Below are 21735 nucleotides of genomic sequence, written 5' to 3' on the forward strand. Positions count from 1 at the left end.
TAAAATAATGAACTGAAAATGTACATGAACATATATTGTGTTCTTGGGACTTGGGAGCATCGGATTGTAGCTGTTTTGTTTCCCAGTTCACTGTTAAATGTGAGCTTTTGCTAAATGTTACTAATTTTGTTGTGGAAAGTTTTAATTACATTTGGCGAGCTCACCGTCCACAGTTTGGCAGTAGCCTGTTTAGTTTCATGTGTTCCTTTGGAATTCACTGGAGCAGCAGAACAAATGGATTAGTGAGAGGAGAACATTTCATTCTTTCATCATCAAAGATTTCCCTAGATGCCGTTTTCAAATCGCAGCTGTAAATGTCAAGCGTGTTATTGTAGGAGTGGGAGGAGTCACCTTGCAGGGAAATAGTTGGACATAGAAATTACTGTTTACTGTGGAAATTTATGTTGGTTCTTACTGTCAGATGAAAGCTGAGAATGTTCACTTCGTTATAACACCTGTTGGCTCAGAAAGAGGTCGGTAGGCCTGTCCACCGCAAAACTATTTGTTATTATTTTCTTCTACAGTTTGTTGTCGCAGTTTGCTGGATTGGTTGCGATTTTTAGCCTGAAATCTGGCTGTCTAATAGCATGATGCCGCAGTATCCAGCAGACTCGTCCAGTAGAACCCTTTGCTATTTCAGTCCTTTTTTTGCTATTTTTCTACCTTTCCTGCTTCTGATTTTTTGTCTTGTTTGTTTGCTATTTCTTGAGATTTGTCCATGGCCTCAAACTGAGAGGTATTCCGTCAGGCAAATTGGGGCAAGATATCGAACTGCTACTGTAGCTCACATGTAGTTACCTTTTGTTGTACGCGTTCCACCATCAGTGCATGTGAGGCCATATACTCTGGTATCTGTTATACATCTCCACAAACACCCTACGTTTAACCTGTCTCTATCGCAGTAAAAGGTTCTCCCTTCGGAAAACCCCATGTACTGTAGACTGCCAGGGATGCTGCAGTATCCCTAATGACTACAGATCAGTGGTACATCCCATGTTATAAAGACGTTCTATAGGCTAGCCCTCCTCCATCTGAGACCACTCCTGAAGGACTTCCTGCACCCACCATGGCTTTCATTCCAGGCACATAGATGTAGAAGTGCTATCCTCTACCTGTTTCATAGAGCTTGTGTCCTACATGGATAACTGGATTACATGGATTCTCTTTGACTGCTCTAGTTTGTTTGACAACATTCGGGCTTCTCTAGAGGGGTGGAAGCAGGATGCAGGTTGAGGTCGCTGTGGTTCCCTGCATCGCACTTTCTCTTCATTAGTCGGCTGCAGTTTTCCCACGTCAGTAGCTGCAGACACCACAGACAGGTGCAACTCCGGCTCCTTCCAGCTTCAGAAGTTCACTGGTGATTTTGTCGTCGTCTGGTGGAGAGTTTTGTTGGTCGATTTAAGAAGATTCTCTTGCAGTTCTGTGCTGGAAGGACGAAGGAGCTGGTGGTGGAGAAGAGGTAACCCTTTAGTGCTGCTGCTATCCGACGGAGAACCGGTACCGTTGAGAAGCACCTTGACCCACCGGTTAATCGTCAAGATACTGTATATGACAGGCCCTCCTTGGTACATGCTGCCGTTCATTTCTTCAGTGCTTCTGATCTCCTCGTCCGAAGCCCCACCCACCTTATAGGGTTCTTCCTCAGCTCCTTTTCACTCATTGGTCCGTTTACGGGTTTCTTTAAATGCCACCCAGGGGTCCTGAGCAGCCCTTTCCACCTGCCTGCCCATGAGCCTCATTCGCTTCACTCTTCATTATCAGTGGATTGTGCTTCTCTGACCAGTCTTTCATTTTCACCGATTGCGGACTCTGTCTGCCGTTCGCTTTTCCGCCCCCTTGATGTCCTAAGCAGTCTGTCTCTCTTTGTGCCCTTGGTGAATAAGAGGTCAAAATCGCTGTAATGATTAATGAGGAGTGAGTGTGAGATTGCTCTTTTATTTTCCCCTGCTTATTCCTGCTGGACTGCCTCCATTTCATTCCGAAATGTCACGCACTCCGTGGAGTGTGCGCAAACGCCCGCAGAAATGACGCCAGAGCTGGACCATCAGGCGAAATCCAGACAAGGACCGTCCTTTACGTCCTTGTTTGAGTGGCCATCCAGAACACATTTTATTCAAAAAACCTGATGGAGATTTGCATCCATTCACGTCCATGTGGTGACCATTAAAAGCCTCAGCCATTACTGAAAAATGTAATTCGTTAGAAATATCTCTGTACAGAAATCCGCAAACCCCAGCTAATTAAATAGAGGGTTCTCCTCTAGTTGAGCCCAATTATTTATTTCAACATATAATTAAATGTTTACTTTCTGTTGTGATAGATGTAGGAGGCCTTGGGTGGTTCAGTGCTGCAGGAGAGAATCTGACGGATTAGGCTTTACAGAACAGTGAGTATATTAGTATACATATGTTTGCCTTTGTTACTGTGGGCAAAGCACGGAATATGAATCAGTAAGCTGGAATTTCTCTTTTATTTTGTCGCAAAGAACAAATGGAGAGACCATGAAGGCAAATTCCCGTTAATTAATTAACCATAATTAACTCCCCATATATGTGCTTGCTATGCCAGCACATACCTGTATACTAAAACTGGAACTACTGAGAGATCAGAACAGCCCATGTGCAAAAGTAACATGCAGACTTGGAGGTCTGTGGCCCTATGGGTAAGTGCTCAGAGCCTGTGGTCACAAGGGCTCTGGTTCAGTCCCTGTGCTTGGGACAGTAGTTTTGCCATTGGCCTCTTGGGCAATACCCGTAACTCCAGTTGCTCCAAGGACTGGGTGACCCTGCTCTCTCTGTTATACACGACATCGGATAAAGCTTCTGGTGGGGCCGTCAGATTGCACAATGGATCAAAAAAATCTCAGCTAGCTTTCAAGGAATCAGCTGCTTTATTGCGCTGCCTGGAAATCTGACCATTTCCAAATATAATGGGAGGCATTCAGGCAAACGAAGATGTAGAATGAAACGTATTTAATTACAGATCAAAAGGGCTCCTCGTAGGGACCTGTTCCGTTCCACACTGCACAGCATCCATCATCTCTCCCCTGTGATCTAATGATCTGTTTTCCTTCATTTCAGCTATTTACGTGATTTTTCTGGTGTGACACTGGTTTCTTTGTTGGTACAGTGATGTCGACAAACATGATCATTCGCTTTAGATCATGTTGCTGTTATGTCCTGCCATTACCTCATTAAAGTGAAGGACAGATAATGAAGTTGCAGTCCAGTATCCCCTTCCTTTGTTACCCATCTTCTCTTTATTAAAATACTAATAACAGAAATGCAGATGCTGCTTGTGGCTTATAGGTGTTGTGCTGTGTTTCCTAACAGTGGCATCAGGTACTTTATGTGCTTCATTATGTATGAAGCTGAGGGGATTGAATTGGTGCCTTGAGAAATGCCCCTTGAAGACAGCTTCATTTTCTTTATTGTATGTATCGTTTATTGTTGTTTAAAAGCACCTCTGTATGTCCACATTCATATTATGACCTCACTGAGATTTAGCATATAACAGCTAAGCTGTTTTTCAAGAAATAAATACAACTGAAGGAATGGTAACTATGAATTATTTTGTTATTACTATTGATTGTAATATATGTTGCTGTCCAGAGAGACATTAATGGAATGCAATAAGGAATGAATTGGATATAATGATATCATTGTATTGTTCTGTAATTTAGGGGAGGTATTGCTTATGTAGTACAGTAAAGTTGATATAACTGAGCAGAACAATTACTGTTTTGTACTTGCTGAGTGATCACAGAATGTTTTCAGACAGACTTTACGTATACGGAACAGAAATGTAAATCGGCGTTGTCTCATAACAGATGAGGAAGAATGTAAACATTCTCCTGGAAAGAGAGATTTCCCTCTACCCAGCAGCTCCCGCCTGGTAATTAACATGTGAGATAATATGCTTGGTTAAGCTTGGTTGGTTAGGGTGAACTTTCCCTCACTGCTGTGTTTCTGCTTGAATGGGCTGATCAAGGGCACAGAAAGGTGAGGAGAAAGAGGAGAAAAAGGAGAAAGCTGTTCAGAAATGAAGAGGAGAAAAGCCCAAGAGAAACGTGCAAATCCGTGCCATGCAAGAGACCGTGTAACACTGTAAGCAAGATGGCGCAAAAAACGCTGGTTTACTTTACAAAAGGATTTTAAAAAATAATAATGAACTCAGGATTTGGGGGCAATAGCTCCACTTCTCATATCATGGGCAAAACTTTAATGCAAAAGCAGCAAACTTAATTGGAAAGAAAGGTTAAGAAGATGATCAGATTGATTTCAGATATGAGAAATTACAAGGACGTAAAATTTCATATGTGACAAATAAACAGATTTTTGGATACAGTCCCTGTTACTTATTAGACTAAATTTACACTGACTTTATAAATGACTTTAAAATTAGACTCGGTACTAAATAAATTGTAAGTGTGTCTGCATGCAGGAATCTGATGCTTAAAATTGTATAAGAATGTGGTTTAAATGAGTAAAGACTGGAACAATCCTGGAACGTTGGAGCATAATTGTTGTTTTAAATACTAAGTGGGGAAAAAGTGAACTTTGAGGGTGGGGGGAAATCATAATATAGGAATGGCATGTAATAAATCAACAGGCAGTCAGGAATGCAAACAGTGTCCCCTTAAATTGTGTGAAGACATTTCAGGTCAATAAATGACTAATCATTTACAGGTTCAACTAATTTTGCTCTTCACAGAGTTCCAGAACAGACCTGGGTGGAAAAAAAAAAAAAAATATATATATATATATATATAAAAAAAACACGGTTGAGCTCTTTCCAACTGTATGTAAAGCCATTTCCTCTTTGCGTTGGACAAAAAGGTAATTATTGGGGGGAGGAGAAACTATATTATTGATAATTGTGTGCCGTGGCTGACAGGTTTGTATGTATGTAGAATCTACTTCTGGTAAGTTGTTGGTATCTTAGCCTTGTGTTACTTTCGTAATAACATGCGAGGAGGAGTGTGATTGTACTCCTATATAGTACGGCTGTGATTTGGTCATAGGCAAATCACACTATGTACAGTACTTTTATTGTATTTCCTCACTGAAAACTCTCTCACATCACAAAATAAAAGGTTGAAGCTCCTCAGTCAGTGTAAACAGAACCAGACATTTGCACTTGTTTATCATCTAGCGTTTTCTTGACCCAGTAATATCTGCGGGATTGACGCATCCTTTATTTTTTATTATTTATAATTTTTTATTATTAATTTATTTGCTAATGAGCGCTGCTTCCAGACTCATAGCACTCATCGAACGCCTCTTGTCCAATTAGATTTCTTGGTCGGAACCAACTGTTGTATAATTGTAAATAAATAACCATAGATGTAAATGTATTATGATGGGATTATTATAGTTCCCTTATTAACTGAATTACAAACACAGTTGTAGTACAGGCTACATACTGTAATAATGTGGTATTTCTCAGAGGAACAATTAATTTATGGTCTAGTTTAATTACATTTCTTTCATTTAATCTTTTTAAACATTACAATGTCCTGCTTTGATCCAGTTCATATGCGACATGAGGTGAACGTCCGTTTTCCCTCAATAGTAATGTGATCATCGTTTTATTCATGAGGATCTGAGAGCTGCTCGCAGGTAGACAGAAGTAGGGAACACAGCTGCAGCGCGCCTCTGTATGCAGACAGGAAACCCGGATAACCAACAAACGCCAGCGTTCAGCGGCAATCTGGTGACATTTTGATTTAACAGAAAGTTGAATCCCTGCTCCCCTGAGCACACAGTGACACACCCTCCTCCTTACAACCCACCGTATCCCGCATCTACACCATGTCAGCTTCGTTTCCTAATGAATGTTTCCTCGTACAGCTGGTGGTTGTTGGAAATCGGTGCAGATGGAAAAAACATCTAAGATGATGCAGTGAATTTCACTCACTGTTAACATGGAATCTGTTACGTCCCATTAATTTTATCCCATGTTGCAAAGCCCTCATTTTAGGAGAATATTTAGTGGGGGGGGGTCGACAACCAGAACAAGATTATTACCGGGAGGAAGGGGGAAGGGGGAGGATACTACCAGATCAAGATTATTACCGAATATTTGTAATTAAAATGTTAATGACTTTAATTAATTTTTTCCCCGTTTTGGTGAAGTAGCTGTAAATGTCACTATATTGCCACGACGCAAATTTCCAGTTAATTATGTTCTTGAGGTTAAATGAAAATCATTTGGAGATGCATCCATGTTAGATTACGATCTATGAAATTATCACTTGGAAAACTTAAATTATTTTTTTTTTCCAGCACATGTTTTAAGTTTCTACTAAAGTTTACTGTACCTTTGAAGGACCTCGCATCTCTCAGATTTCCCAGGGACCTCTGACCACGGTAATGTGCCATTGCCTCTCACAGGATGATCTGAAAACCTGGAGATGGATGGATTGTATTAATTTATACTATTCCTCCAGGTTAGACCCTTTAATAATACTGCTAACGAGTTATTATTGTAAATGGAATATTATGAGTGTTATTTCTGACCATTTTGTTTATTTGGTTATATAATTAAAAATATTAGCATAACTTGTTTTTTTTTATACACTATCCTTGTAACTAGAACATATGGAGCTGGAACATTATGAATACCAATCTCATTTCATTTTAAAGTTCTGCCTAAATTAAAAAAAAATAAAATCTTTCACACCACTTTATTTATATATACTCATGCTGAAAATGGAACATGATGATCTTCATTTCTGGTCGTTTTATTTATAGAGCCGTGTTGTAAGGGCCATTACACGTTCGCGCTCTGTAACAGTGTTAAACAAACGTGGCTGCCTGGTCTGGGTTCTGCTTTTCATTCCGACATGGTTTTGATGTTGCGCAGACTCAGCATGAGCGCAGAACGTAAAAATGCATTTCATCTGTACTGCAGCCGCCCAAGAAAGGGTAGCTTTTCTCTTATATTCTAGTGCGATATTGATCTTACAACTGTTCCATTTCGTAGCTGCCTGTTATGATATTCGTCATGCTGTCAGCCCCCTAGTGCCTACAAATTATTAGAAGTCAGTGTTGACGGCTTTATTCTTAGAGGAGCTGCAATTCATCGGGAATAAGAAGCTCATGTGCTTAAGATTTATGACTGCTCATGTTATATATTTGAAATTGTTATACAATTGTGTCTAAGGTGCTTTCGCTCATGTAAAGTTCAAAGGCATTTATCGCTGCTGTAAGTTATTTTCCCTCCGAAATCTCAGCAGATTCTACGTGATGTGGCCGTGTTGCTAAGACCTAGGGGAGTGTTATCGGAAGCAGGGCTTCTCTGCAGATTTTGTAATGTATCAGAAATAAATCAATCATCGTAGGGTAAGTCGGAGGCTTTTGTGGTGTTCATGTTCACGTACCTGCGACACCATCTGGATATTCCTACTCGAGGCCACGCGGCGATAGCAGCAGGTGTCACGGCTTCTCCTGAAGGATTACAGCACTTATGAGGTCATCAGCAGAAAAGTGGCTGCTCTGTCACAGCTGTTGTGTTGGAAGAAACCTGTCCCAGGATCCCATCATTGAGAACAATGTGAAATATTCAGCTTGGTGTACTTGCCAGATCCACATTAAAATCTACTCGAGCTAAGTCAACAAGATATTTAGAGTGTGTGTGTCATTGTTTCTGATAATGAATTATGAAGAATGGGCAAGACTTTAGTTTCTTTCGGTAATTCTTAATATAGCCAATGTCTCATGTTCAATAACTGGATATAGTACGTTAGTGATTACTAACAAGGAAAAACAGCCACATTAAATAGTGTAGCTAATTCTAAACTACTCTAAGTTCTAAGCTAAGTTCTAAGCAGATCTTCACTGATTCTCATACTAAAGCTTAAATTCTTTCTCATTTGGCAAATACAATACTCCTTGAACTCAAAATCACAAGAATACCCATGGTACCTACATGTATACTTTTATTTGAATTGACTCACTAAAACAAGCACGTTTCGTTTTGATTCTCCTCTGGTAATTTTTAAATTATAGGTGTACAAACGTGTATCGTTGATATACACAATTTCAAAATAAAAATGCTGTTTCATATTATATTTCTTTCTCATTGGATGTTGCATGCTGAGAAAAACAAAAGTAATTGAAAGGTACAGCTGAGTAGCACACGGTGTTTAAGGCATGGGTGGAAAATTAGATTAATCAGGATATGCTGATTCTCTCGTTCCAGATGTGGGGAGTTGAGACGTACCTCTCAGCAAAATGAGCTCCTTCCCAGCTAGCGTAATTGATGAATTGTATGCAGTATGCAAATTGGGATCCATAAATCTTATGAATGACAGCTTAATTTATGTGAATCTTAATGAATGCAGGATTAGATTTTAATTAAATATCCTGAAAGGCAGCCTGACTGGTACGTTTTTAAAGCTTTATTTTGAAGACCCAGTTTGTGAAAATGAAAGATCAGTCAGAGAAGTTAGATAAGATTTCCTTACAGTCTGAAGATAAGGCGTGTTCTGTTTTGCGAACCAAAGACACTGCAATTAATACACATCTCATTTTCACTGTCGGGAGAGTGTTCATTTTTACACATTTGATTAACTGCATTTGCTTTCAGCCATATCTGATTTATAGCAAGCGGTACAGTATCTGTTAAATTGAAAATGTCGTCAGTTGGGAATGAATACTGTCAACTAATTAGGCATTCATCAGTCTGTGTGATGTGCGCAGCCTGTTCGCTCTTTATTACTTACAACTGAAATTATTACAAATAATTCTGGGTTTTACAACTATAGAATAAAATTTATTTTAAATGAGTTTTGTTGTTATTTCTGCATTAACATTGTTAGTAACTGATTGTATTTTATTTACCGAAAGTCATTTTAATACAGCATCCTGTATTAAAGGCCATTTTCGTAATATGATTTATGTTTTTTGTTCACTTGTACTGAATGGTGTTCACCTGCCCGCTAGTTTCACATGTCTGAGCAAAGTGTAGACACTGATTTACAATTTGCCATCGACAGACTGCATGCAGTAAATTATTTGGTCTCATTGACTGTTGAAACCATTTTATAAGAGGATGTTTCTGGCTCCTAACAAATGGGATAAAGGACTTTATATAAACCACTCGCGTACAACCTCTTGGATCTGATAGGAGAGGAGAGCTACGTGGGTGAAGGAGCCTTTGACATGTGTGATCAAGAGACAACAGCAGCTCTATGCAAATCAAGCTGCTGAAAATGGATGCAAGGGGAGAGAAACAGCAGTTTGAATACAGTGATCGGCTGCGTTTGGTCTCTAGGGATCTGCTGTTTGCTTGTTTTATTACTTCGATGAATACAAAACCCCTTGTTTGAATTACATTATAGTGGAAGCTGTGAAAATGCACATTGCCCTAAACTGTGCTTCTTTCTTACTCTGTCAGGCATATGCATTTTACACTGATGGTGATTGATGGTAAATGCATAGTTACGCATGTTATACATGTTTGTTGACAGACAGACAAACATGTAGCGATACAGAGCCCCGTCTAGTGATTCCAAAGACTTTTTCCAATATATTCTCATGTTACATGGTTTATTTTTTTTTTTTAAACTATGAATATATTTCCCAGTCCAACCCAAAATAGAATCAATGAGGCATGTGTGGGTATTGCTGGAAAAGAAATGAAAAATAAATGAGTAATAATCCCCCCAGTTAAAAGGTTACTCAATGTGATAAAGGCTACTTTGGTAATTTGTTTACTCTCTACAACAGAAAGATAAAACGGGAACAATTAAAAATTCTATGTGGGAGATTTTAAAAGGTCAGTGACATTGGGTTAATATTTAATAGGGCCAGACTGACTCTGTGCGGGGAAGTTATTTAGTGGGGCAAAGACATACTGATCAGGTGTTCTTCGATGGGAATGCAACTCGAAAATGCAAGAAAAATATAGACATCATTTTCAAATAAAAGCTAAAACACAGCCTTTTATTCTAATTATCCATGCATAATTAATATTATAGAAACTTATAAATTGATACCATTAAGGAGAGGTGGAAAGTACAAATCCAGACCAAGGTTTCCTTTCAGCCAACCAGTTGGGCATAAAGTCTTACGGTCACAGAGTACTCAACTGGGTGGTTGCAACAAAATCTTGGTCTGGATTTTTATTTTCTGGACTTGAACTGTCTGCCTTTGCCTTTAAGATTGTCCATTCTTTGCCACAGTAAAAGTCCGGTGCTATCTTTTTGCACATGTAATTGCACAGGTACCTTTAATTAGTTTATTTTTATTTACATTTACTTTCTTAATGTTCCTTTTTAAAATGCTGTTTAAGTATTGTGTACGTTTTAAATGTGTGTGTCCTGCACTTACTTGTTTGCGCCTTGTGTACTGTACTGTCTTTGCACTTTGTCTTTGTTTCTCCTGCCAGGAGCTGGGAGGGAGCAAAAATGTGGACTGGCCTGGGGGTCCCCTAGGACCGGATTGATAAGCATTGCCCTATACTGTTATGCATATTCAGTTATGATGAAGCTCTTTGTTGATTGACAGTGGTGGCTATAGTGACTCACCACATTCATGGTTTTTAAAGTGTTTTGGTTTTTTTGTAGAATATGAGGAAGAAGTTAAGAAAGTGTTTGTGCCTTCCAGATGCTGTATTGAATCAGGCTTTGTGTGTGTGTGTGTGGGGGGGGGCGGTGGGGTGTATGTGATTGGCTGTAGCAGCAGTGATGTGTATTACACTATCAGGTTCCAGCTTTTCCTTTTGCTAACAAGGTTTGTAAACAGAAGATAACGTGTGATTAGTGTGAAAAAAAACAAAAAAAGCTATACTTAAGTGCTTAGCCAAATACTCATATTGTTCAGCATAAACCCTTGCTGTATATTGGTATATAATACATATATTTGTTATCTTAGTATATTAAATGTGTCTGGAGGTTGAAACCTCTAAAGAAAAGTGACTTTTAGACGACTTTAGTTTTGTTTTGGGGTTTTTCTAAAACCTCGTAACAATCAATTATAACAGCACAAGATACTTGAACCGTGGGGAAACCTGTAAAGAGACAGATTTTAATTGTGATAAGCTTGTAATATTGTATGTTTATTAGCTAGCAGCATGAAGCGTCTTCAATGTAAATAATGAGCTTTCTGCCCTGTTTGATGCGTTAGTGTCCCATAGTCCGGCTCCCCGGCCATATGTCTGAAAATCCTCCAGAAGGGATTGTTGTTCCGTGCCCTTCAGAGGCGCTGAATCTGCTTTATTACAAATAACTCGATGAGCCCTCACTGTCCCGGGACCCTTTGCCCCAGAGAACCTTGGCCTTGTCACCAATTTAGGGATGGCCTTCCAGGAACTCTCTGGAAAACCCATTGATTAGCTTCATGGAGTAAAAAGCCCATTAGGAAAGCAATATTTATCTATTCTTTGAAACGAAATTGCTTCAGCAAGAATAACAGGAAGTGTGAGCGCATTTGGTAGCTTTGCTCGTTAGGGGGCAGCGTTATGATCTTAGCAGCCTTGCTAAGAGGCCTTGCTCTGTTGGCGATGTGGTTAAGTTTCAGCTTTCCCTCAGCGACGTTGTTCTTTTCAAAATGGGACAGATGTGAGAGATATCCATCGGAATGGACATTCTGTATTTTTGCCTTTTGGGTAGATTACTGTGTCATTGTGAGGGGAAAATGGCTTGTGTTGAAAAAGTTGTTTTTGAGCTTTATCTCCTATAAATTACTTTGGCTTGTTCCCTGACAGACTTTAAACACTGAAACTGATTTTAAGGTACGCAAGAGTTCTACGTAACCTTCCAGTTAAAAGTGACTGTTAATTAACCATTCTAAACATTCCTGAGGATTGATCACCCATGGAGTTACACCAGTGGGGACAATACAATATGACATCAAAGCACAGAAAACAATGTATGTACTCATGTACATCAACTGTTGAGGATATGTCACTGTGGGCAGGAATCCGCTGACAAGTTAAGCAACACAAGTGCCGCTGAAATACAATACTTGCAGAAGCTTAGTTAGATCTGTATTATTCGTGTTGTATTTATGCATTTCATGGGACTTGCTGATGGCAGCCAAGCTTTCAAAACACCTTGGATAAATGCCCTGCAAATTGAATACAGTGGCTGATACAACATCATGGATCGGGCATTTTTCCCCCCTTCATCATTGGTACTTGTAATGTTGTTGAGTGAGCATTGTTTTGTTATAGCCATTCATAAATAATTCATCTGGGTGCTTTGAGAAGGGGAGAGAGGGAGACCGTGTGTCAGTCCAGTTCCTTATGAGATCAAAGAGAGAGATCTATAGGAGCATGACTATGGCAACAGCTTTGTTGAGCTTATGCCGATTTGTTCCCTGCCTTTTTAGCTGTGAGTTGCACATTTTTTTCCTACAAAATAGAAGCCAGAGAAGCCTAGGAGATAAACATAAAACATTCATAATTAGTGTGGGCTTGCTTAGTTAAAACAAGCGTGTTTTTCATTTAATGTTGTGGGTTTTACTGCATTTAATTCTGTTATTTTGCCCCTTAATGAGTCTATGAGTGATACAGCCTATGAGTGATATTTAATTAAGTTGTTACAATGATGCATTCTTGGATGTTAAACATATTTAAGCACATCCAATGCATTGTATGCAAAATTATTTTTAAGATGGTGCGAAGTACACAATAGATAAATATTCCATCGAAACAGATAACATGGGAAGTCATTTTGCAAAAGAATACTATGAATCCTATTCTATGTGTGTGAACGTGGCGTAAGTATAAAATGTATGATTTACTGAATTGGGTCTCAAAGCAGCAAATTACATTCCGGCACTAATAACATTTCTTGCAAGAACTTCCTGCACTGAATACTGTGCATACTTGTGATTTTTTTTATTATTATTGATGGAATTTGCCTTCTGCAAATCGATTAATCCAGTAATCTTGAAATCAAGAATGTAGCCAGCTGACTTGTTAAAAGATGTGTTTATAGGACATTTGGAAACGGGTAAAGTGTCAACATGCTGCATTACTCCGTAAGGTGTTAAAGCATTTTCATTACGCAAGTTTGAAACACTCCTTTGCACCAACTGACAATGACCTGAAGTATTAAATCAAACATAATTCTTTAGGCAGCCAACATCTTTCAGATACCTAAAAAACCTATTCATACCTAAAAAGCCATAAAACACAATTCATTAAAAAATATTAGCAACAAAACCAGCATTTATTTGAGTTTTAGAAGGCCCATAAATCAATAGTGACCCAAATGCAATAATTAGAACCAGTTAAGGTGTAATTCTGAAGCTGAATACCATATGCTCGATTTTAGCATACACCAACAGGGCAATTCAAATTGTGACATGATATTAATATGGAGAATAAGGTAACGAGGTATGGCTTATGAATTATGCATCAAAAAGAAGCTGATCTTCAATAAAGCGAATGAATTCAGCATATAATCTAATTACTAATGGTCTGTTATGGTGAGTTACAGAAAGCGACCCTTCGTAAAAGGAATTTATTTACAGTATATGTTCAGTGGTCGGAGCAAAATTGCATTTTAATGTCTCCCGAAAGTTAATTCTCTCTCTCTCTCTCTCTCTCTCTCTCTCTCTCTCTCTCTCCCCCCCCTCCTTCTTCTGCTGCTTACTCTTTTTACCTTTTCCCGTCTCTCCTTGCATTTCCGTTTCAGTTCCAGGCCAGGAAGGCCCCCAAAAAGGTCACAGAGTGTCTCATCGCAAGAGAGTCCGCATATCATGCTGAACTCGGTACCCAGTCTTATGTCATCAGCTGTCATTCCACCAGCAGGTAAATTCTGGGCCTTTTCTCCAGTGACGTCTCCTCGGCCTCCATTAACCAGTCTGAACTGGTGTTTAAGCTAGAAGTCTATCAGATTCTTCAGTGTGTTTAATTTTTTTTTAAATTTAATAATAATATATAAATGCTTGAATTAATAAAAATGAATTCTCCTTTCCTTTGAAAAAGCAATACCTATTATAGCCATTGTATTTTATAAGAATTTATCTTAATGTAGTAATATCCTTTCATGTAGATTTTAGTCATTCAGCCAGAATGAGGAAACATGTCCATCAGCACACAGATCAACACGATGATTTGCTCCTCTATTGCTGCATCAAGCTGCTACTTTATTTAATCAAGCTTCAATATAGAAAAATTCAGTCACTTTCTGGAAGCTCATTCTCACATTTCATTTGTATCGTCTTTTGTCTCTGTGGCCGTTTTTGGAATGTTGTTCTACTGATTAAAAACAGACGTTTGCTAACACCCAACCAAATATCACCTATGTTGTTAAATATTTATGCTGTTTTTCATTCTTCATTCACAATAGTAGCCATTGTTTCTTTGAATTTTCACCCTAGATTAAATCCAAGCTGATTATGTGTATGTTTTAGATGGCATAAAAACACGTTACCTTTACACGGGAGCTGTAATCAGGTGTTTCATGCCTGCACTGGGACCAAATGGTTTTCAAAATTCAAAAGCACACGGAAGGATCTAGGGCTGTACAATATGATGATATATATTGGATGGCGAAATAAAAATGTCTATTGTTTCATATTATGCTTTTATTTCGCGGTGTCTCAAAATACACTGTTTCCGGCAACATTTTTTCATCATTTGGGCGACAATTTGTTGCACCACATGGGATGTGACACTTCTATGGAAGTTTGTACTGGACTTTAGTATTTGTAACGCACAGAAGACAATCCACAAATATGTACCATAATCCAAAAATATCCACAAATATGTTTTTTTTTTTTAAACTTATATTGTGTAAAATCATATCCATAAAAATATGGAGTGATGTGTTTTGCACATTTGTGGATCACATCCCGCCTATTTGTTAATCGTTACATTTGTGACTTCCCCCTATTTATTTGCAGATTTTTGTCCAGTTCCTACTGCTACATAGCCCCTAAGAGGTCAGGGTGGAAATATATATATATTTTTTATAATCTTGCATTCCCTTGCAATCCTTTTGTGTTCCCTCGTGATACTTTTGTGGTCCCACTACACTTGCCCACTTGCTATTTGCTGCAGCACGACAGCATGGATAAACCTGAATAATACAGACATGTCCTGTAAAGTGTGCTTTAAGCATTAAATTATAGAGGACAATGTACACAATGTAACTTTAATATTATGTGTTTTATACGTACTTATTAATAATTGCACTGTGTCCATTCACTGCCAGTGACTTTAAGCAAGACAGCTGGGCTACTGAGCATGAAGTGCAATGCTGAAATGATCGTGTTGACTTGAGTGAGTCATAGATTAGGTTGATTTTGTGTATGTTATCTGCACCAGCATGTCCTGGGTTTTCAGCTGTGATTTGTTTAAAGGTGTGTTTAGTTGGGTCTCTTCTGTTTGCCTGTAACTTAATTATCTATGAGCTGTACGTGACAACATGTACTAAATCTAGCTAATTATCCAGCCAAAAAACGTTAAGCTTGTCCTCAGCTAATGCAAGGATGAGTTGTGCTAAAAAAACTTGACCGTAAGGTTGAGTTTATTTCCAGTAGATGCGTTTTCACATATTAATACTCTTGTATGTTTACATTTAGTTTGCCCATTCGCAATTACTTTAAATTCAATCAAGGTATGCTAACATGCAGCATGTAACGCATTTAAAAATGCTTTTGGGGGGAGGGGGGTTAGAGGTGGAATATGAGTGAAATGTTTTATGTTAATTTTAGCCAAATAAACAGAAAATGAATGGACTGGAATGGACCTTTAGCTAAGTATAAGGTCTTCTCCACAATGATACAGTTTTTGAGTTTCCACATCCATAGCAGAACCTGTGGCTCTCATAATCCATCTATTTGCCCTTGGTTGACACACCAACAGGTGACATCTTCTTTAAACCAAGGTGGAATACCCATACCTTCTATTATTTAATTTTAGAAACTATCTCTCCTCTTTCCCATGTTTAGCAGTCAGGTATTCTGCATGGGTGATGCATGTGATGAAGTGTAAATACATGATCTGGAGAGCAGGTTGCAGGTTCTGGAGGAGAGGAAGTTTAGAGTGAGGGATTATAACATGGATTCTAGATCCAGGTTCAAACATTAGCTCAGATTTTATCCTGGATAAAAAACAAATTTATATGATGTCGGATCAGAACCAATTCTACACCCTTTTTTGCCTGGATTTAGTCCAGCTGTTTGTTTTGAGGTCTCAGATATATAGAGGAATACTAAGCAAAAGGCGTACTTCATAAAAGTCAGCATAATGGAATGTTAGAATGAAACCTGGCTCAGATGATTTTGCTCATAAATTGGGTCTCTTTTGCAAGCCCATGCTGAAATTGGAGCAATGGTCCGTTCCTTTTCTAACTACAGTTGCAGTATTGTATGTTTGTTTAGAATAAAATAACCTTATAATGTATTGAGCAGAGTTTACAGCAAGCATGGATACCAAACCACAGTCTATGGCATGGTACACCCTGACACATTAAGGGAAATTTAGAGTCACTAATCCACTCAGACCGTATGTCTTTGGGATAGGAGTGGAAATCCACACAAGCAGAAGACTCAAATTTCGCACACACACTCAGACACACAGCTAAACTTGTCATGGAACCCACTATGCTATATTTTTGAGACCAGAGGGCTACCAACACAATTCTACTCTCATGTAGACTAACTAAATAAAATGAAGGAAACGGTTTAATTTACTTTGCTAGCACATTATAAAAGGTTCAGCGCTACACATTTTGTCTGTAATCTTAGGGCTGACACAGACTTACTCGCCGTAGACTGTTGCTTTAGTAATATAGGAGAAATGTAATTTTGCAGAAAGACCTTTATTTGGAATGTGGAATTTCAAGCAATGAAAACCATATTTGGACTTGCCGTTGGGTAAATTAATCAGTTTGATGAATCAGGAATGTGATGCTTAGTAGTTACTGTTATTGTTCAGTTGCCTGTTTTTTCAACATCTCTGACGAAATGGAAACAAAAACACTCTGAATGCAGGTTTTTTTCCCCCTGCTGATCCTGATCTGGGTACATATACTTGAATTTGTTTTCTTGTTAATATTTGATTGTGTTAGGGTAGGTTCTGACATGATTTAACTGAAGAACAGTAAATATTTTTCCTGTATCTATCTGTGTTTTTCCTTTGAGTTCCTGTTTCAGGCAGATCAGAGACTGCCGTTGTTTGCCCTTGTAGGAGGGTAAATCTGTTTTTCTTCAGTACATGTTTCAGACATGTACTGAGCTTCACCACAAAATACTGTGTAACAATATAACAGAGCAGACATGCCTGGCCACTGCTGGCCACTAGGAGGCGATAGTAAAGTCACGGCTTTACGTTTAAAAAAAAAAAAAAACATCAACTTGTAACAACCTGTGATACTCACACGTCTTGTTTTCAGATAAACACTGTGTATTTTTTTCCTAGACATGCTGAACTGATTGTACGGTACTGATAACTTTTAGTCAATGAATTAGTTATATGTAGACAATTTATTTCAAAGTGATTATGAGAGTAAGGATTTTATATAGAAAAAGTACAGAAATTACGGTACTTATTAAGCAGCTCAAAACCAACTGACATTTGATTACAGTGGATTCAGAAAGTATTCATACCCTTCATCTTGTTTTCACATTTTATGCTGCAGCCTCATGCTAAAATCGTTTTATTTCATTTTTTCCCCTGATCAGTCTAAATTCAATACCACATAATGGCAAGTCAAAAACAGAATTTTAGAAATGTTTGCAAATGTATTAAAAATAACTGAAAGATCACATTGAAATAAGTATCCAGACCCTTTTCTATGATGCATCCCATTTCTATTAATCATTTCTGAAATGTTTCAAAACTTTTTTTTTTTTTTTGGATTCCACCTATGATTAACTCAGTTGTGGGCAGTGGTGGCTTAATGGTTAGGGAACACACTTGGAATTGAAAGATTGCTGGTTCGAATCCCCGACCAGCAAGGCACCACTGAGGTACCCTGAGCAAGGTACCGCCCCCAAGCACTGCTCCCCGGGCGCTGAATTAGCTGCCCCCTGCTATGTCACATATGGGACACATTTGGTTGTTGTGCACTGTGTGCTGTGGTGTGTCACAACTGATCCCTTAATTCTGAATGGACATGAATGAATAAATGTTTTTTTTTTGGTCATACACATGCATACATACATACATACACACATAACATTCATACAAATTGACCAAAAAGGTGCTGGTTGAAGGTGTAGAATGTTCTAGTGTAGCTCAGCCAAAGCCTGGAGCTGAACTTAATTAACCAAACATTTACAAAGAGACATGAAACAGCTGTCCACTGACAGTCCCCATCCCGGATGACAGAGCTGGAAAAGATCTGCAGAGAAAATCTCCAAATCTGTGCAAAGCTTCTCACATCATACCCAAGACGACTCAAGGCTGCAATAACTGCTGAAGACGCTTCAAATAAGTACTGAGTCACAGACCTGAAAACCTAATTCGTTGTCATGTTTCAGTTTTTTATTTTTAATAAATTTGCAAAAACATCGAAAATGCTGTTTTTGCTTTGTCATTATGGAGTATTGAGTGTAGATTTATTACATAAAAAATTTTTAACAATTTTTGCATAAGGCTTCAACATCACAAAATTTGAAAAACGTGAAAAGGTTATGAAAAGTAATTTCTGTATTGAGGGATTTCCGTAGTTTATTTGTAGCTATTTAATTATCTATCAGTACCCACAGTATATTGGGTTTAAATATTAAAATGTACTTAACAAATTCTGGGCCTTCATTCTTGATCTAACATGGACTAGATAACTTAGGTGTTAGATCATTTGTTTAATGGTACATTACTTTTCTTACAATTAAAATAATCACCACTCTGCCTGAAAGAGTAATTTAATATATAGGTATATGTGTATATTAACTGTGGTATCTGTCTGGAGAATTCAGTCGCAGTACGTAATCTCGCTCGACGCTGTGTCCTGCCAGGTTTCTCCTCTCACTGGGATGTGGTTTCTTTCCTTTCCTTCTCGTTTGGTAAATGAAGGTTCCACTGCCGCCATACAGGATGTACTGTAAAACATTCATCACAGCCATCGGGTTTGGCTTTATTTACTAAGGTGTAGGTAACCAGAATGAAGTTTTATCCACACTGACTACGGAAGAGCTCACATGTGTTCTGGATTTGTTAAAAGGGTGTTGACACCATGTACATCTGGGGCAGCATGCATGATAATTAATACAGAACAATGTACAGTAACAGCACAGAAAGGCATAGCAAAGACAAGTCATTCCCACACAACTTCCTGCATAATAATAGATCTCTCATATTTATTTAATATGACATCTGCTCCGAGGGTTTTCAGGCAGTAATTTTTGCCACATTCTCCTGAAAAGAACAAGTAGATTAATAAATCAGGCTGCTCAAGCAAGGCTGAACTTGCGGTTTCTTACTGAACCCGTCAGACGAAAATTAAGGAAATTTGAAGGGAATAAAGTACATCTATTCAATCTTTTTTAAATATTTATGAAGTGCTAAAAAAAGAATGGAAAATGTGGGCAATCGTAATGGCAAGGGTGTAAAGGTGCAGAGTGCTTATAAGACCTGTGTAAAATCTATGACTGAAAATCGTTGGAATGATTCTTAGAATGATGAATTACTGAGCAACCCAATAAAAAATGACCTTCACATCAGAAACATACGTCACAATAATGTTTCCTAGGTATGTTGACAGGAACAGTACCCATGCTATATTAGGAATCTCAAATTAGATGTTGGATTACCCTTATAAAATGACCACAGTAATGAAAGTATCTCCATTTATGTGTCATTTCCCTCACATCACAACTGAATATAAAGCCGTTTCTCAGTTTCAGTTGTGACATTACACCAGCAGTTCCAGCTTGCACACCCCCCCCCCCCCCAGTATTTAATGTTTAATTTTATCTTTTGCTATATCATTGATTTATGCTGCTGTAAGTCGACTGTCATACCTCTCAGGAGGATGAGAAGGTGGCTTCACACTTCTACGGTTGGGAATTTGAATCCCAAATCCAGTGGTGGGCAGGGTTCCGCTAACCCACCAACTGCTAAATTCCCAAGCTAACATTTTTCGTTAGCGGATTAACGTTTCCACTGACTTTGAAAACTGTTAGTGGACCAATTAGCTTCCGCTAAATTTTTCACAGGTAAAGTGAGTAAACTTTAACAGTCAAAAACATTTGCGAACCCTGACATCATACATATTTGTTCCTGTCTGTTGTGAGCGTGTCTGCAACAGTCTACCTGGTAATGCTGTTGGCTGACTACATATGAACATAAGATATGATTGATCGATAACTTCAGAGTTAAGGTAGTCTGGACTAAATGTAAGTGATTTATGATAAAGTCCATTTAAACTGGGGCACCCTGAACTGATTTCTTGCTTGGCCAGATAGTTTGTTGGATTCAAGGTACCGTAGTTTAAATGGACTTTATCATCATTCACTTACTGTACATTTATCCCAAACTACCTTAACTCCGACAAACTATCCGGCTAAGCATGACATCCTGCTTTGTGATACGGCCCCCTGGCTGTATTTTCTGGGTTTTGATTGACTGAGCTGTAGAGCAATACAGTGATAGTTCTGGATAAATGGCGCCATCTTTGTTGTCCCCAAGCGGCTTCACTGAGGGCAGAATGTCAGCATTGGCCACTTGTGAAGTAGGGCTTTTCAGGTGAAAAGGCTTGTATCTTGCGAGGTTAGCGGTTAGCGTTTATTGTTAGCTTCCGCTACATTTTTTATTGGTGTATCAGTTTAGCAATATCGGATTAAACTTTGTAGTTAGAGGATTAGCGGATATCGAAGCTAACTTTTCGGTTAGCTGTGCCTACCACTGCCCAAGTCCATATCTCCCACCAAGATGAGCAGAAACACTGAGAACTTACAAAAGCCTCATTGCATAAATTTTTCTTATTATTATTCTGAGACACTGTTATTTGCGTCTTTTTATTGGTCCAAATAAATAGCAGCTGAAGTACCAAAATGAAATGTGTATCTTTTTAAAGACCCATATAATTTTGTGACGCATTGGCATGTCCTTGGGGTCAAACAGGTCTCACAGCTTCAGCTGCCACCAGTGCGGTGATCTCTGAAGCCATGAAAGTAAAGAAGATCAAGCTGGAGATCATGAGCAGCTACCAGAGTGGCGGTAAATACCATGGTGCCGACTCAGAGAATGGAGACCTTAGCTCCAGTGTTGGTGAGTTCTTCACTGTCTTCCTTACTGTAGAAATGGGCTTGACAGACCTGGTGCAGGAAGGATGTCTGGTCTTGTGGTGTTTGAGTAGTGAAGACATAGCAAGATAGCCAACAAAATCAGCTCAATGAAAGCTTTTTATTAGACATCCTTAAAAGAGCATAACAGAACCACCAAGCGTGAATCTTGATCTGCCATTTCAAACCAGGTGCAATATGGGGGGGGGGGGGTCACACATTTCACTAGCACCTTAACACATGGTAGGGAGATACTTAGACGCAAAGTGGCACGCAGAAGGTTAATTAAAGCACATATATACGCTGGTAGGAAGTTTACAATAAAAGCTGTAGAACGGGGAAACGACAACGACAGCACCCGGAGGGGGAGTGGTACACTTGGGGAAAATAGGCGGGGAGGCATGGGCTACTCCGGGTCATATGCATCTGCGACATGCAGCAGGCCATTTTCAGGAACTTGCACAGGTCATCCACGCTGGTACGCCCAGTGCTACTTACTTGAAAGAGCACATGGCTGTGAGGATTTGCTTCACCAAATGGG

The 21735-nt window shown here is 38.8% G+C and overlaps 1 protein-coding gene across 4 annotated transcripts in view; it reads left to right on the forward strand.

Moving 5' to 3' along the window:
• The window catches only part of LOC111852786 (dachshund homolog 1-like), an 80785-nt gene that overhangs the window by 21465 nt on the left and 37585 nt on the right, over positions 1 to 21735 (forward strand). For 3 of the 4 annotated variants that reach the window (XM_023829033.2, XM_023829031.2, XM_023829032.2), the window contains exons 2-3: positions 13652 to 13767; positions 21034 to 21180. In XM_023829033.2, coding sequence (XP_023684801.1) covers positions 13652 to 13767; positions 21034 to 21180 — 263 coding nt within the window. The remainder of the gene's footprint in view (positions 1 to 13651; positions 13768 to 21033; positions 21181 to 21735) is intronic. The other variant, XM_023829034.2, reaches the window with a different exon arrangement.

The sequence above is a fragment of the Paramormyrops kingsleyae genome, chromosome 16 (assembly GCF_048594095.1).
Source record: "Paramormyrops kingsleyae isolate MSU_618 chromosome 16, PKINGS_0.4, whole genome shotgun sequence".
NCBI lineage: Eukaryota > Metazoa > Chordata > Actinopteri > Osteoglossiformes > Mormyridae > Paramormyrops > Paramormyrops kingsleyae.